The 13,467-nt window shown below is 41.8% G+C and overlaps 3 protein-coding genes across 8 annotated transcripts in view; 1 reads left to right on the top strand and 2 right to left on the bottom strand.

Moving 5' to 3' along the window:
• Positions 1-644, bottom strand: part of st6galnac6 (ST6 (alpha-N-acetyl-neuraminyl-2,3-beta-galactosyl-1,3)-N-acetylgalactosaminide alpha-2,6-sialyltransferase 6) — a 7,314-nt gene extending 6,670 nt beyond the window's left edge. Inside the window, exon 1 of one of the 2 annotated variants that reach the window (XM_077496556.1) lies at positions 561-644. The gene's annotated coding sequence lies outside the window, so the exon portion shown is untranslated. The other variant, XM_077496555.1, reaches the window with a different exon arrangement.
• The window catches only part of miga2 (mitoguardin 2), a 14,640-nt gene extending 1,173 nt beyond the window's left edge, over positions 1-13,467 (top strand). Inside the window, exons 1-15 of one of the 3 annotated variants that reach the window (XM_077496551.1) lie at positions 4,430-4,641; positions 5,584-5,808; positions 6,392-6,608; positions 6,708-6,823; positions 6,883-7,012; positions 7,329-7,459; positions 7,773-7,893; positions 8,050-8,162; positions 8,249-8,361; positions 8,995-9,067; positions 9,180-9,266; positions 9,745-9,843; positions 10,965-11,099; positions 11,161-11,331; positions 12,270-13,467. In XM_077496551.1, the coding sequence (XP_077352677.1) occupies positions 5,713-5,808; positions 6,392-6,608; positions 6,708-6,823; positions 6,883-7,012; positions 7,329-7,459; positions 7,773-7,893; positions 8,050-8,162; positions 8,249-8,361; positions 8,995-9,067; positions 9,180-9,266; positions 9,745-9,843; positions 10,965-11,099; positions 11,161-11,331; positions 12,270-12,461 (1,794 nt within the window). In that variant the 5' untranslated portion in view covers positions 4,430-4,641; positions 5,584-5,712 and the 3' untranslated portion in view covers positions 12,462-13,467. Of the gene's footprint in view, positions 1-4,429; positions 4,642-5,583; positions 5,809-6,391; positions 6,609-6,707; positions 6,824-6,882; positions 7,013-7,328; positions 7,460-7,772; positions 7,894-8,049; positions 8,163-8,248; positions 8,362-8,994; positions 9,068-9,179; positions 9,267-9,744; positions 9,844-10,964; positions 11,100-11,160; positions 11,332-12,269 lie in introns of those variants that run through there. The other 2 variants (XM_077496554.1, XM_077496553.1) reach the window with 2 other exon arrangements.
• st6galnac4 (ST6 (alpha-N-acetyl-neuraminyl-2,3-beta-galactosyl-1,3)-N-acetylgalactosaminide alpha-2,6-sialyltransferase 4) lies at positions 1,369-4,403 on the bottom strand. Of its 3 annotated transcripts, XM_077496559.1 has the most exons (5): positions 4,040-4,395; positions 3,771-3,935; positions 2,994-3,406; positions 2,040-2,147; positions 1,369-1,935 (listed from the first exon to the last, which is right to left on the bottom strand). In XM_077496559.1, the coding sequence occupies exons 1-5, from the start codon at positions 4,049-4,051 to the stop codon at positions 1,749-1,751; spliced, it is 885 nt and encodes a 294-aa protein (XP_077352685.1). In that variant the 5' UTR covers positions 4,052-4,395; the 3' UTR covers positions 1,369-1,748. The 3 variants fall into 3 exon arrangements, with proteins under 3 accessions (XP_077352685.1, XP_077352686.1, XP_077352684.1); XM_077496560.1 differs by lacking the exon at positions 3,771-3,935 and having other exon boundaries at positions 4,040-4,403; XM_077496558.1 differs by having other exon boundaries at positions 3,771-4,398.

Here is a 13,467-nt window from a genome sequence, read left to right as displayed (position 1 = left end):
TCTTACCATGTTACTCACTCAGCCCCCCTCCCCGTGGTCGACTCAGCTTTTCCTTCGAGCGACATTCCAACGAATCTGATTTTTTAAATTATTTTAATTTTGGGGGGGGGGGGGTTAATGATGCTAAACTGTTTAAAAGCCGGGCTGCGAGCGCGCGACGCCTGGTCGGCTACTCATCGTGTTGTTGTTTTTGTAAACGGCGCAGCGCGATGTTGCCTCCCGCTGCAGCCAGTCCATCTTGCTGCGACAACGCTGACGTCAGCGGACGTCCAGGCTATCAACACCCCCACCACCACCAAAAAAAAAAAAAAAAAAAAAGCGACTTCCAAGAAGAAATGAGCTACAAGGTAAGAGATCATCTCTCAGTAATTGTTTGTTTTTCTGTGGAAACTAAAATAGTGATTTTCTCAAATCAAGGCAATATTAATCAGAAACATAATTGAGTGAGGCTCAGTTGGAACATAATGTAACAAACATTTTTTTTTTAAATAATACCCAACGACTTTGAAAATAATTTCATACTAAATGGTCACACGATGAAAACAAAAGCATGAACTTACCTCACACGATGCAGCTGTATGCGCTTGTTTAGATCATCACCACGATTACTCGGCTTTCTTTTTGAACAACCAGTTGAACTGGTGACTGTGTTTTTGTTTTTTTTGTTTTTTTGGGGGGGGTGGGGGCAAGCCAAACGAGCAGAGGCAGCATTGACCTCCTTGAACCGCTTCCTTCCTTCCTTCCTCCCATGGGTCAACTTCAACATTAGTGACACAAATAAACTTGTGGTGCATTAAGTGACCAAAAAAAAAAAAAAATAGAGATGATTTTTTTGTAATGTGTCTTTAATTGGAAAAATAGCACTTTGTAATATTGTACAATATTACTTAAAATATATTACAGGCAGTAATGACATTAAGTGGAATGAAAAGAACTAAACTGTGTCACTTTTTGCTTCAATTTATTGTGTCATGATACTGCTCTTGTGGTGCGTGCACCTTAGCCACCAGGGGGCAGTATAATACAAAAAAATGGCTGTAATAGTCCTTCCTCGCAGAAGATGAAGAATATGTCTGTGAGTATTATTAGCTAGCATTAAAAATAGGCTAGCAATAAGCAATTCTGGATTATTATTTTTTTAATATTCAATACTTCCATCAAAAATAAAATGTGAGAAAAAAAATATTTGTATCTTAATTTGAATTAATTTCTAAATTATTTTAACTTTTAAATTACACTTAACTCATTGGCTCCCCAAAACGTAAAAATACGTTCTATTTTAAATAGTCCCAGTGTCCCAAAGAATTTATACGTTTGTATTTTTTTTATGCTAGCGCATGCCATTTCTGATGAAAGAAGAGACTCTAATATTTCCTTTGGTTGGTTCCATGTTTTTATAGCAATAGAGCAGAATATTCTGTGGACCTTGCAAAATCAGTCAAAACTTAGTAAAACAGCCAGGAGCGAAGGGCGTTGCTTCAGTGGAAATGGCTGCCTGCCAGTGAATGCGTTAATTTCTGAATTAAATATTTTAATTCAGAAATAAAAGTGAAATAAATAAAATTGTAATCCATAAAAGAAAATATCAGTGAGGACAAACAGCATACTTGTATAGAACATTAGACTGGTGTCAGTGATATGCCAAAAAATGTTCTTGTTTTTTGTTTTTTAGGCATTCTGTTTTTTTCTTTTTATAAAATCCAGCAAAAGGTCAAATCCCAGCGATTGGAGATTTTCGCTTCCCCGCTTCACAAATTCCACGAGGGGTGCCTGAACTCCATCTTGCCTCGCGCGGCCCACTTGGCGTAGATGGCCTTCTCGGTGATGAAGCGATGGCCGCCGCGCCGCTTGCGCTCGTGCGCCTTGTACATCAGGCACTCGTCCGACGACGCCCGGCCGTAGTAGTGATACGGCGCCGCGCTGCGATTGCTTCGTCTGACCGCGCACCAACGGCAAACATGGTACGACTGGATTATTAAGCTTTGGGAAAAAAAATCTTGGAACGTTCGACATTGATGGGAATAACGCGTGCGACCGACCTGCAGTAGTCGGCGTTAATCATCCCAAAAACTTGGATGCGGTCGCACATCTCCATAGCCAGAATCATGGTGAAGAATCCTGTGCTGAGGTACGCGCCGGACTCCATTCTGAAGGAGACAGCCAAAAATAAGCAGAAATATAAAGCTCATTCTCGCACAATTTGATTGAAAACGGTCAGACATACTCCGTCGAAAATCAATTTATTTAGCCAACATTAATATTTGCATCAATTGACATGCCACAAGATGGCAGCAAAGCACTACTTTTGTCTCAACTCAGTTCCCATAGGCACCAAAATACTTGACATTGGCGGCAAAGTAATAATTTTGTCCAAATGAAGCTCCTCAACTCACTTCAACACAGTTTACGACCACCAAGATGCCACAAGGTGGCAGCAAAGCACTACTTTTGTCTCAACTCAGGACCTATAGGCACCAAAATATCTGACGTTGGCGGCAAAGTAATAATTTTGTCCAAAAGAAACTCCTCAACTCACTTCAAATTAGTTTAGTAGTTTACGACCACCAAGATGCCACAAGGTGGCAGCAAAGCACTACTTCTGTCTCAACTCAGTTCCTATAGGAACCAAAATGCCTGACGTTGGCGGTAAAGTCACAATTTTGTCCAAAAGAAGCTCCTCAACTCACTTCAACACAGTTTATGACCACCAAGATGCCACAAGGTGGCAGCAAAGCACTACTTTTGTCTCAACTCAGGTCCTTGGCGGCAAAGTAATAATTGTGTCCAAATAAAGCTCCTCAACTCACTTCAACACAGTTTATGACCACCAAGATGCCACAAGGTGGCAGCAAGGCACTACTTTTGCCTCAATAAAACTCCTCAACTCACTCCAACACACAAATGCCCGAAAATGGCGGCAAAGGAATCATTTTACCACTTTGAGCATAAAAAGGCGACGAGCCGAGTTTGATAAACTGAAATCCAACTTGTACCTATTCTTCCCAGTTTCATTCTGAAACACGTCGTCACAGAACCGGACCCTCTCCGCAGTCATGGCGTAGAGTCTGGCGGCGGGAAACTGGCCGGCCATCTTGCGCAGCGCGTTGAAGACGGCGCCGCCGCCGTCCGTCCTCATGTTCCTGTCGGGCCCCCAGAAGACGTACGTGGTGTCGGCCGGCTGGCGGAGGAAGTAGCGGCGCCGCTCCTTGAGCAGGCCCGGCACGCTGCTGTGCGAGACCACGCGCACGCTGGTCCGGCCGCCCACGTCGGCCTCGTAGCCCGCCGTGGGCGCGTCGTTCATGCGGATCACGCACGGCATTCGGTCGATGTCGGCGCCCAGGCCCGAGCCGCGCATCCGGCCCGAACTGGAGATCAGGGCGCACTGGTTGAAGTGCAGGTCCAGGAACTGAAACGCCGCAAAAAAACAGAAGCTCGGTTAAAAAAAAAACAAAAAAAACTATGCCAAGGAACTATGTTGACTTGAGTTGAGGAGCTTCATTTCAACAAAAGTAGTCCTTTGCTGTCATTTTGTGGCATCTTGGTGCCAACGGAACTATTTGGCTGTAAGTTGCTCAGATAAAAGTAGTGATTTGCTGCCCTCTACAGGCAATTACAAAGCTCCGGTCCTGCACCTGCTATTTCATGGGAATTATGTCAGAATTACAGAAAATCTTTGTTCCAAAACCGTTCGTAAGACGGTACCGTACGTAAAACGAGGACCCGGGACACGTGCCAACAGCGGAGTCCAGTAAGGTTTTAAGGGTTGTCACCTGCTCCACCCTGTCCAGGCGGATCCTGACGTACCCCCAGAGGCCATGCCTGCGCCCCGCGGCGGGGGGCGGGGGTGCACGGCGGTCCCGCCGGCCCATCGCGTGTCCGAACCACAACAAGACCGGCAGGCTTAGGAGGCTGAGCACGCAAAGCCAGCGCAGCGTCTGTGCGCGTGCATGACACATACGCACGTCGAATAAAGTTTCACAAACTCAAATGCCGACAAGCATGAAATGCACGTAATGCATTCAAAGTCAATCGTTTTTACCGTAGATTTCATGTCAGGGTCTTGGGGAGGCCCGCCGGGACCGATGCGGGTGGCTCACAGCGGGACTCATCTTATCCCCAGTAGTCATTTGCAGGGATGCAGTCGAGTAGAACTTCCGGCCCAGCCAGGCGTTCCCGATAGCAAAATAAAATCATTCTAACGAAAGTAAATCCGCCCCTAACGTCCATGTTTTAGGCTGTTTTGCTGGTTATTACCGGAAACCCTTACTCTTCAAGTGGCGTGTAACAAAACAGAAACGCCAAAAGCACGTGTTAGTTCCAATGCCTTTAGTTGGAAAAATATTCACTTTATTTTTTGACAAACCGGGGCCGCGTCTTACGTTCATTTGTTACTGGAAATTTACTTCCGGAATGGGTCGGCGTAGCGTGAGTCAATAATGACACACCTGATTGGCTTGTAGAAATGCATAATTTAGGATTGCTTTATCCGATTGGTCAGTAGTACGGAAGTTCCCTCCGTACCCTCGCGCAATTGGCTGTCAGTCGTGTCAATAATCGCCACCTACAAAAACTTGTCTGCTGGACGCTTTCACTGTGGCTGTGATACGAGAATGCCCTTCCTTTGCTCTTCGGATGCCCACGGTATTCACAAACGCCTTTATAAGCAACTATGATCAATCTGCTAATTGGGTCCCGTGTTGCTTTTTGGCCGTAAAGCCTTGAAATGTCAGTGTTTAGCACCCGACGTGATGTTCCGTGACAGGAGACGTGAGACTAAGCTAGCCAATTTGCAAGCTAACGTCGCATTCGTCTTGCTCGTTTTGAACGGTTTTGCTTTTTTTTTTTTCCGCCACATGTTCTCCGTATGTGAAATAAACAGCGTAAAGATGAGTATCAACGCGGTGGGTTTGCCTGCCTTCTACCGCCTACTTTAAGTTGTATAACATTCATTGGCGGCATTATTAACATTTTGAACGGTTCCTAATTAAAATGGATGCCAGACAAACGATGTATATAATATTTTTGTTTTGTTTTTTTTGCCATTGCGCATTATTTTACAGAAGAATCAGCCAAAAAAAAACTAGTTATCTCTTTTTAATGTGGTCACAAATGTACCCAGTCAATGTGAAATCCGCACCTGTATATTTAAGTTGCTTGTAAAATTAATTACTGTCTTAAAAATGTGACTTTATTAATACAGTAAGCACGGGGATGACACTTTTATCTTCTCTGTTTTAGGTGCTTTGCCGCCCTCTTGTGGCATCTGTGCGCATTACAGACATTCGTGTTTTTTTTTGTTTTTTTTTGGAAAAAACATCAGTAGAAGAAGGATTTTTACTCCCTATATAGTAATTAGGGAATGAGTGAATGGTTCCAAGCACCGCCAGAGTTTAAAGTACCTGCTTTGTGGCCACCTTTCCCCCGCTTAACAGTTAATGCAAAGCTTAATTACCTCCCCTTGTGTTAATTCCCTGTCTGGAGCTGCGGGAGGTTGCCTTCTTTACAGGATGGCGACTTCGTGTCGATATATATATATATATATATATATATATATATATATATATATATATATTTGTGTTGCAGGGTAAACCCGACGGATGAGTGGAGAGTAAAAGACAAATCCTCGGAGCTTGGCTCACCGCGGTGCTTGAGGTGAATGCTTTTTTTTTTGGCATTTCTTCGGAGAGCGGTTGCCACTCGCCTCACCTGGAGATGTCCATGAGAAGAATGGAGGGCATGTCCATCGCGCAAGCGTTGGCCATGACGGTCGCCGAGATACCCGTGTTCCTCTATTCCACCTTTGGCCAGGTAAAAAGGGGTACAGCACTGCTTGCTACCAAAACCTTTTATGAAAAAAAAAAAGTTTCTATTATAGTACATATGCAAGTATGTGGTAGCTCTTTGACCTAAATGATGACCTAAATGTATGTACGGGTTAACAATCAAATAGAAATAAAATAGATATTGATTTTTCCAAATTATTCAATTGTGGTGTTTAGGTGGAAGTCATATTTAAAGGGGCTGTCTGCCGGTTTCACTCAGGAAAATGCACTTTTTAAATATAGGATTTGAACAAACAAACTACTTCTCAATTTACAGATCTGGGCTTTTCTTAACGTGTGGGGGTGATTTAGTCCTAAACCCCCACACCCCCCAGCCTGTATTTTGCCATTTTGTGTTTGTTTTGTAAACAGCCGGGACGTTTCTGTGGTTTCTGACATTTCTTTTATTTTTATTATTATTATTATTATTATTATGAACTCAATCTCTGGTGTAATAACCTTATTTATTGATTGATTGAATTATTTTTTATCTTATTATCTGTTCTTATTGCTGCTGCGATCAATAAAGTCAAGTCTAAGTCTAAAATCTTCTGAATTCTTCCCGTCAGTCCATCTTCTCGCAGCTGCGGCTGAGCCCGAGCCTGAAGAAGGTGCTGTTCGCCACGGCGCTGGGCAGTGTGGCGTTGGCGCTCACCGCCCACCAGCTGAAGCGGCGCGGCAGGAAGCGGAAGCAGGCCGCCCCGAGCGAGGAGGAGGCGCCGCGGGTGCCGGTGGGCGTGCCCGAGGCGCTGCTCAGGACGGGGCGGCCGGCGTCGCTGAAGAGAGGTGAGGGAAACCGACGGCTGGCTACACGGATAGTAAACACACCGTTGTGGGGTTTGTTTAAAAAAAAAAAAATGTTTCTGACATGATGGTGAATTGCAGTTCCGCTGATTGGCCGCCAGGCGATGAGTCCCAGTACTCGCAGCAACGACACGCTGAGCGGCATCTCGTCCCTGGCGCCCAGTAAACACTCAAGCTCCTCCCACAGCCTGGCATCAGTAAGTTATTGGTTTTTGTGTGTGCGTTTTCTCTCTTAATCGGCGTGTCCCCCCCCCAACAGATGCGAGCCACGACCTCGCCCAATCAGTCGGTCAACCCGCCGACGCCCTGGGAGGCCGAAGAGGCCGCGGCGGGGGAGGAGCCTGCTACCGTCGAGGACGCCAATGCAGAGAACTTGTATTTAATGGGTAACATAATCCTTACCAGTAATAATTCAAACATATTACAATATGGGCAAAAAAAAATAAAATCTCAATCTTTGTCAAGTCTTTCAGGACGATTACAATTCTCATTGATTTTAATCTAATGAATCCAACAAACATTTATTTAAAGGTACAATTTATTTAACAGCTTTTAATAATGTGAAGGCAAACACTCCAGAGACCTCCCCCCCCCCCCGTCAACAACTATTTGTATACAAGCCATTTGAAAACAGTTTTCCTATCTTTAAGAGTAACAAAGCGAGTTTGCTGTTGTCATGGCGTTCGCTGTCTCTCTCATCAGGCATGGAGCTGTTCGAGGAGGCCCTCCGAAAATGGGAACTGGCGCTGCACGCGCGCCACGGCCGCCGAAACGTCAGCGCCGGCAACGGCGGCCTGGCGCTGCAGGGGGCGCCGTGCGGAGACGCTGCCGCGGTAAGTGATTCGTGTTTCGTGAAGCGCCGTCCTCCATTAAATGCTCTTCTCACCCCATATGTTGCCGGGCCAATGGCTAGTTGAGCTTTTGTTACCATGATGATAGGGGGGTGGAGCCCAGAGTGAATTCAATGCAGCTCTGCTTACCTTTTGGTATTGACATAACGAGCGTTTTTTTTTTTTCTTCTTCTTTTGATTGACTGACCTGCTTGTTGCGTTTGGCCCCTATTGTAAAAACCATTAAAAAAGTCAATTTCCCATCATTTGTTTCCCATCCTGCCGTGTTTTTTTTTTTTTTTTTCCCTCCTTCCAGATGGACGCTCACAACAACAAAGTGTTTGCCGACAAGCTGGAGACGCTGCTGCACCGGGCCTACCACCTGCAGGAGGATTTTGGTGGCAGCATCCCCGCAGACAGCGTCATGGCTGACTTTGGTACGACAACACAATTAAAAATAAATAAACATATATATACATAATCGCATGACACCCCAAATATTTATTTATTTATTTATTTTATTTTTTGGGATGAGCATTTTGGTCATGATATCAGTCTTATGTACTGTCGTATGCCCCTCCCCCCTCGGTAAGAGAGCGAGGACACGCTTATCTTGCCCCCGCTGGAGAGTTTCCGCCTGCTACCGGACGATGACGACGACGCTGCCACCGTGTCGTCCGACGACTCCTTCTTCTCCGCCGTCGAGGTCGGCAGCGCCGTTCGTTTGGACACAAGCGCCATGATAACCCCATTGTGATATCTATATGTGTATATATATTTTTTCTTTTTGAGATGTTTGATGCCATTTCGCTGCAAGACCCCTACCAGCTCCTGAAACCTGCCGCTCTCTACGAGGAAGCCTTGTCTCGCGTCAGGGAGGAGCGGGTGGCCTACAGGACGCTCAGGTAGAAGAATGACACAAATTGCAATTCTGCAATTCTGCCCAATTCAATTACAGCTTCAATTATTACACGCCACAATTACTAAATCGGCATCATTGGGGAAAAGAAAAAAAAAAAAGATTATTAATACTAATTTTGGAGTTGTTTAAATTGATACATTTGCAACTTTTTTAAATTTTTTTTTAATTTTAAAATAACTAATTTTAAAAATGTTGTTTCATTCAAAAGGAACTTGCATAATTAGTGTTTTCAAGAATTGTGTCTGTCTTAAAATTTGGAATTTTATTTTTTTATTTTGTATTTTTTTTATTTTGATGTTTTGTACCAAAAACGAAATGATCGTCCTACTGCGCAGTGCACAAGCTGCACGCCAACTTCAAGTTTTTGCCAACATAAATAAATATTTATTATTTTCAATATATATTATTATAAATTCTGTTTGATCCACAAGGAACTTATATAATGAAAGTGTTAATATTTTTAAATGCTTAAACATTTTCTTGTTTTGTACCAAAAAAGGAATAATCGTGATTTCAATTATTGCCAAAATAATCATGATTATTATATTTTTTTTTTCCATAATCGAGCAGCCCTAACTCTGTCGTTAGTATGGATTGATTGACATTTCTTGCACAGGACGGAACTACTTGAATGTTACAGCGACCAAGACTTCCTGGCCAAGCTGCACTGCGTCAGGCAAGCATTCCAGGTGCGTTTGCACCTTGACAACTGGCGTACCTGTATAGGAAGAATGCAAAGGGAAGGTGATTCTATTCAAAACCAAAAAAATAAATGTTTTGTTTTTTCTCTTGTGATTTTAGGTGCTGTTGCTGGACGAGACGCACCGCACATTCTTCATGGAGACGGGCAAGCAAATGATTGCCGGATTAATGGTGAAGGCCAACAAGGTGAAGCGCTATACACTAGAGAGCTGATTAATCGACGCGTGATCCATTATTAAATTCATTCTGCAGTTGAGAGGCTGCATCAAAGCCTTCTGTATGCTCTAGCATAAAAAAAGAACATATAAATATGTCTTTGGCACACTTAAAACATTTAAAATAGAACGTATTTATACGTTTTTGGGAGAAAATGAGCAAATTGATTGAATAATAGATAGATTAATGATCAGTTGTAAAAATATGTGATAATGATGACATTAGAGAGGGATTATTGTCCAGACCCGCCTAAAACAAGAGAAAAATTTAATGATCGAACTTGCAGAAACACGCTTTCATGACAATATGTTCTGTTTACTGTAAAAAAAAAAATAAAAAATAAAGAAAGAAAATCTGTGATAAACTTGCATGATGGATTTTTTTTTCCCCACTTCGCGCTCAGCAATAATAATAATAATAATAATAATGTTTCCCTGTGACGTTGAAGAGTCCGAAAGCGTTCCTGGAGAGCTACGAGGACATGCTGCTCTACACGCAGCGAGAGGAAACGTGGGCCTTCACCAAGATGGAGCTGCAGGGCCGCGGGGTGAGCCTTCCGAAACCCGTCTTGTGGGCGGGGCTTACACTGCCCTCGGGCCAATCGGATCCGTTTACTGCTAAGTGTTGATTTATAATAAATTCAATAAAAAATGTCATTCATTAAACAAATTTAATTAATTAAATATAAATGAATAATATCATGAGTTATCATATATTATATTCATAATTAATTACATATTATAATTAATAATAATAATAATAAATAAGCAAACAACGATTACGTAATATAATATTCTATATATATTATATAGTAGTATCTCATTAGATTTTATTATATATATATTAGGGGTGTGAATTGCCTAGTACCTGACGATTCGATTCGTATCACGATTCACAGGTCACGATTCGATTCGATACCGATTAATCCCGATACGAATTTATAAGTCGATTGTTGCGATTTTTTTTTCATTCAAATTTAGAAAATACTAATCCGTAAGCTTGTAGAGTGTAAGATTTATATGAAAATGTATTATTTATTTATCTGAAATTTCAGTCTTATAGAGGTTGTAATCTGTTTCATGTTTGAACAGCATTAAAATAAAATATTAAGGCTTAATGTTCCGTTCATATAACATTCTTCCATGCTCAAGGTGTGAATCCTAACCCGAAGTCAGACGTTTTGTTGAATATTTTTCCATTAAAAATGGAAGTTTAAAAATGGATTCACACACACACACACAAAAAAAAGAATTGGCAATGATGATAAGACGTTGAATCGGTAAGACTACCGAATGAACAATTCTGAGCTCTTAAAAAAAAAAAAAATGAAAAAAATCGATTTTTTTTAATTGAATCGATTCGAGAATCGCGCGATGTAGTATCGCGATATATCGCCGAATCGATTTTTAACACCCCTAATATATATATATATATATATATATATATATATATATATATATATATATAATTAGATTTTATTATATTAAAGTTGTAATTAAAAAAAATATTAAATGAATTAAGTAAACTAATTCTACTAATTAAATTAATTACAATTATATAATATGATATTAATTAATTCTATATTATAATCAATAATAAATAAGCAAGAAAAATGTGTATGAACGTTATATCGGGGAACGAGTCGGTAACGTCGATTCCATTTTCCAGGTGGTGTGCATGAGCTTCTTCGACATCGTGCTGGACTTCATCCTGATGGACGCCTTCGAAGACCTGGAGAACCCGCCCTCGTCCGTGGTGGCCGTGCTGAGGAACCGATGGCTCTCGGACAGCTTTAAAGAGACGGTGAGTTTGGGGCACGTTTGCGTGTCGTTCCTCAACTCAGCGCGTTGCGTTTGCGCGACAGGCCCTGGCGACGGCTTGCTGGTCGGTGTTGAAGGCGAAAAGGCGCCTCCTCATGGTTCCCGACGGCTTCATCGCGCACTTCTACGCCATATCGGAGCACGTCAGCCCCGTTCTAGCCTTTGGCTTTTTGGGCCCCAGGCAGCACTTGAGTGAAGTGTGTACTATTTTCAAGGTGAGGACTTTTTATGCACTTTTTTTTCATTTAGGTGAAAACTAAGTTATAACTAAGTTTATTTTTTTACAGTGCAGTAGATCTTTTTAACTTCAATACAATTTTATGAATGATGAAATGAACTCATTCAAGCCCAAAAACGTGTAAAAAAATGTTTTTAATACTTGGTCATTCACGCCCAAAAACGTGTTAACACTTTTTTGTTTTTGTTTTTTTAATGCAAGAGCTTCATGACAGCTTCTGACATGAAGAGGTGGCTAAAAGCAATGGTCGTTATTAAAAACACAGCCAGCAGGTGGCAGCAGAGTATGAGAGATCAGCTAGGGCCATGTTGCAACAAGCTCATCAACAATATTGATGAAACTTAGCTATGTTCTAATGCTAATGGCTGCAAAATGGAAACAGATACAAATATACTTTTTTTTTTTCCCCCTGATGAAAGGAGAGATGCTAATCTTTCTTTTTGTAGGTTCCATATTTGTATAGCAATAGAAACACAATATTCTGTGGGCCTTGCAAAATCTGTCAAATGAAAATGGCTGGGAGTCAGTGAGTTAATGTATCAATGACTAATAGATGCAGCCATATTTCTATTAGTTTTTTTGTTTTTTTTATGGAGCATTTACAAATTATTCAAGCAGCAAGAATACATTTAACACAATGCCCTTTTTTATGATAATTTTGCAATAACAACAAATTCCCCCCACCCTGAGAATTTTCTATTAGTTTAAATTTTTTTCCCCACTTTTATGTTGAGTAAATATTTGATTGTACTGTTCTAAATAGAACAGACATAAAATTTGTGATTAATCGTGAGTTAACACTTGAAGTCATGCGATTTAATTATGATTAAAAATTGACGCTTTTTTTGTTGTTGTTGTTGTTGAAATGGACTTAAATTAAAAGTGTCTCTCTCCTCCTCCCGCCGCCGCCCGCAGCAACAAATCGTGCAGTACCTCAAGGACATGTTCGACCACGACAAGGTGCGCTTCACGTCGGCGCAGTGCCTGGCCGAGGACATCCTGAAGCTCTCGCACCGCCGCAGCGAGATCCTGCTGGGCTACCTCGGCATCGACGGCCTCCACGAGCTCAACGGGGGCCCGCCTGGCGACATGCGGGCGCACCACTAAAACTGTCGGCCATTCTCATCCCGCCGACGTCCTCGTTCGGCTACTATCAAGAAGTCCGTCACCGAGTGAAGGACCGGCAGCTGCTCAAACGTCACCTATACGTACATATATATATCGCATAAATTGTTACATATTTTATATTAAATATTTTGTCCGAGGACAAGCTTTTGCCCTTAAATTCTACTTGAAGCTTGTTGAACTGCAGCTAATGAGTCCAGTCTGAATGATGAGAATGTGAATGGCGACGCACTGTATGTTCCTCTGCTGAGAGCCTTTGATTGGGGGCCCGCAAAAATGCTACTAAAAAACAAACAAAACAAAAAAACTCAGACAAATCCAAAATGTTTCAAATTCCAAACGCTCTAGTCACAAAAACTTGGGGACATTTGAGGCAAGTTTGAGGAAGAGCCTAAATGTTGTACAGAAGCTTGATGTTGAATTTGTGAGGGAAAACGGTAAAGTTGAAGAAATGATTTTAATGGATGACCTCCAGCGGCCAACATGGCGGCCGCGGGTTTGATGCCCAAGTGGTGTGGCTTGGACGGTGCAGGTTCGCGACCGTGACGTGACGCATCTTTGACTTCAATCATGCTATATGTTCATGTCATGTTTATCCGTTGTACATAAGAGACACTATCTTTCTCACAAAACTATATGAAAATGGTATTATGGTTTGTGTTTTTCCGCTTCCACTTTAATTTAAAGCTCTGTCAGCGTGTTCAATGCAATCCCATGTTCAACAGCTTATTAATGCATCAGTGTCAAAGTTACAAAAAAAAAAAAAAAGTTATATTTAATTTTCTGTCTTGTACGGGGACTGCATATAAACGAAATATCTCATTACATCTTGTCCTATGGTGATGTCCTCAACATGCCTTTTTTTTTTTTTTTTTTCATTGCCAATGCCTGTAAAAAAGTGTAAATGGATGTTGATTCTCTGTATTAAATGTTATTTTTTGTTATTAATAATATGCCAGTATTCTGATTAACTAAATATGCAAAACTA

Source organism: Festucalex cinctus, chromosome 15 (genome assembly GCF_051991245.1).
Source record: "Festucalex cinctus isolate MCC-2025b chromosome 15, RoL_Fcin_1.0, whole genome shotgun sequence".
Lineage (NCBI taxonomy): Eukaryota > Metazoa > Chordata > Actinopteri > Syngnathiformes > Syngnathidae > Festucalex > Festucalex cinctus.
This window is presented reverse-complemented; position numbering and strand designations above follow the sequence as displayed.

Bases quoted from the DNA above. Each gene is read 5' to 3' on its own strand.
- st6galnac4 (XM_077496558.1), bottom strand. From the start codon at position 3,956: ATGTGTCATGCACGCGCACAGACGCTGCGCTGGCTTTGCGTGCTCAGC. The intron at 3,407-3,770 runs GTGACAACCCTT...GCGGCGTTTCAG, and splicing joins GCCTGGACAGGGTGGAGCAG to TTCCTGGACCTGCACTTCAA. The intron at 2,148-2,993 runs GTACAAGTTGGA...TGTCTCCTTCAG, and splicing joins AATGAAACTGGGAAGAATAG to AATGGAGTCCGGCGCGTACC.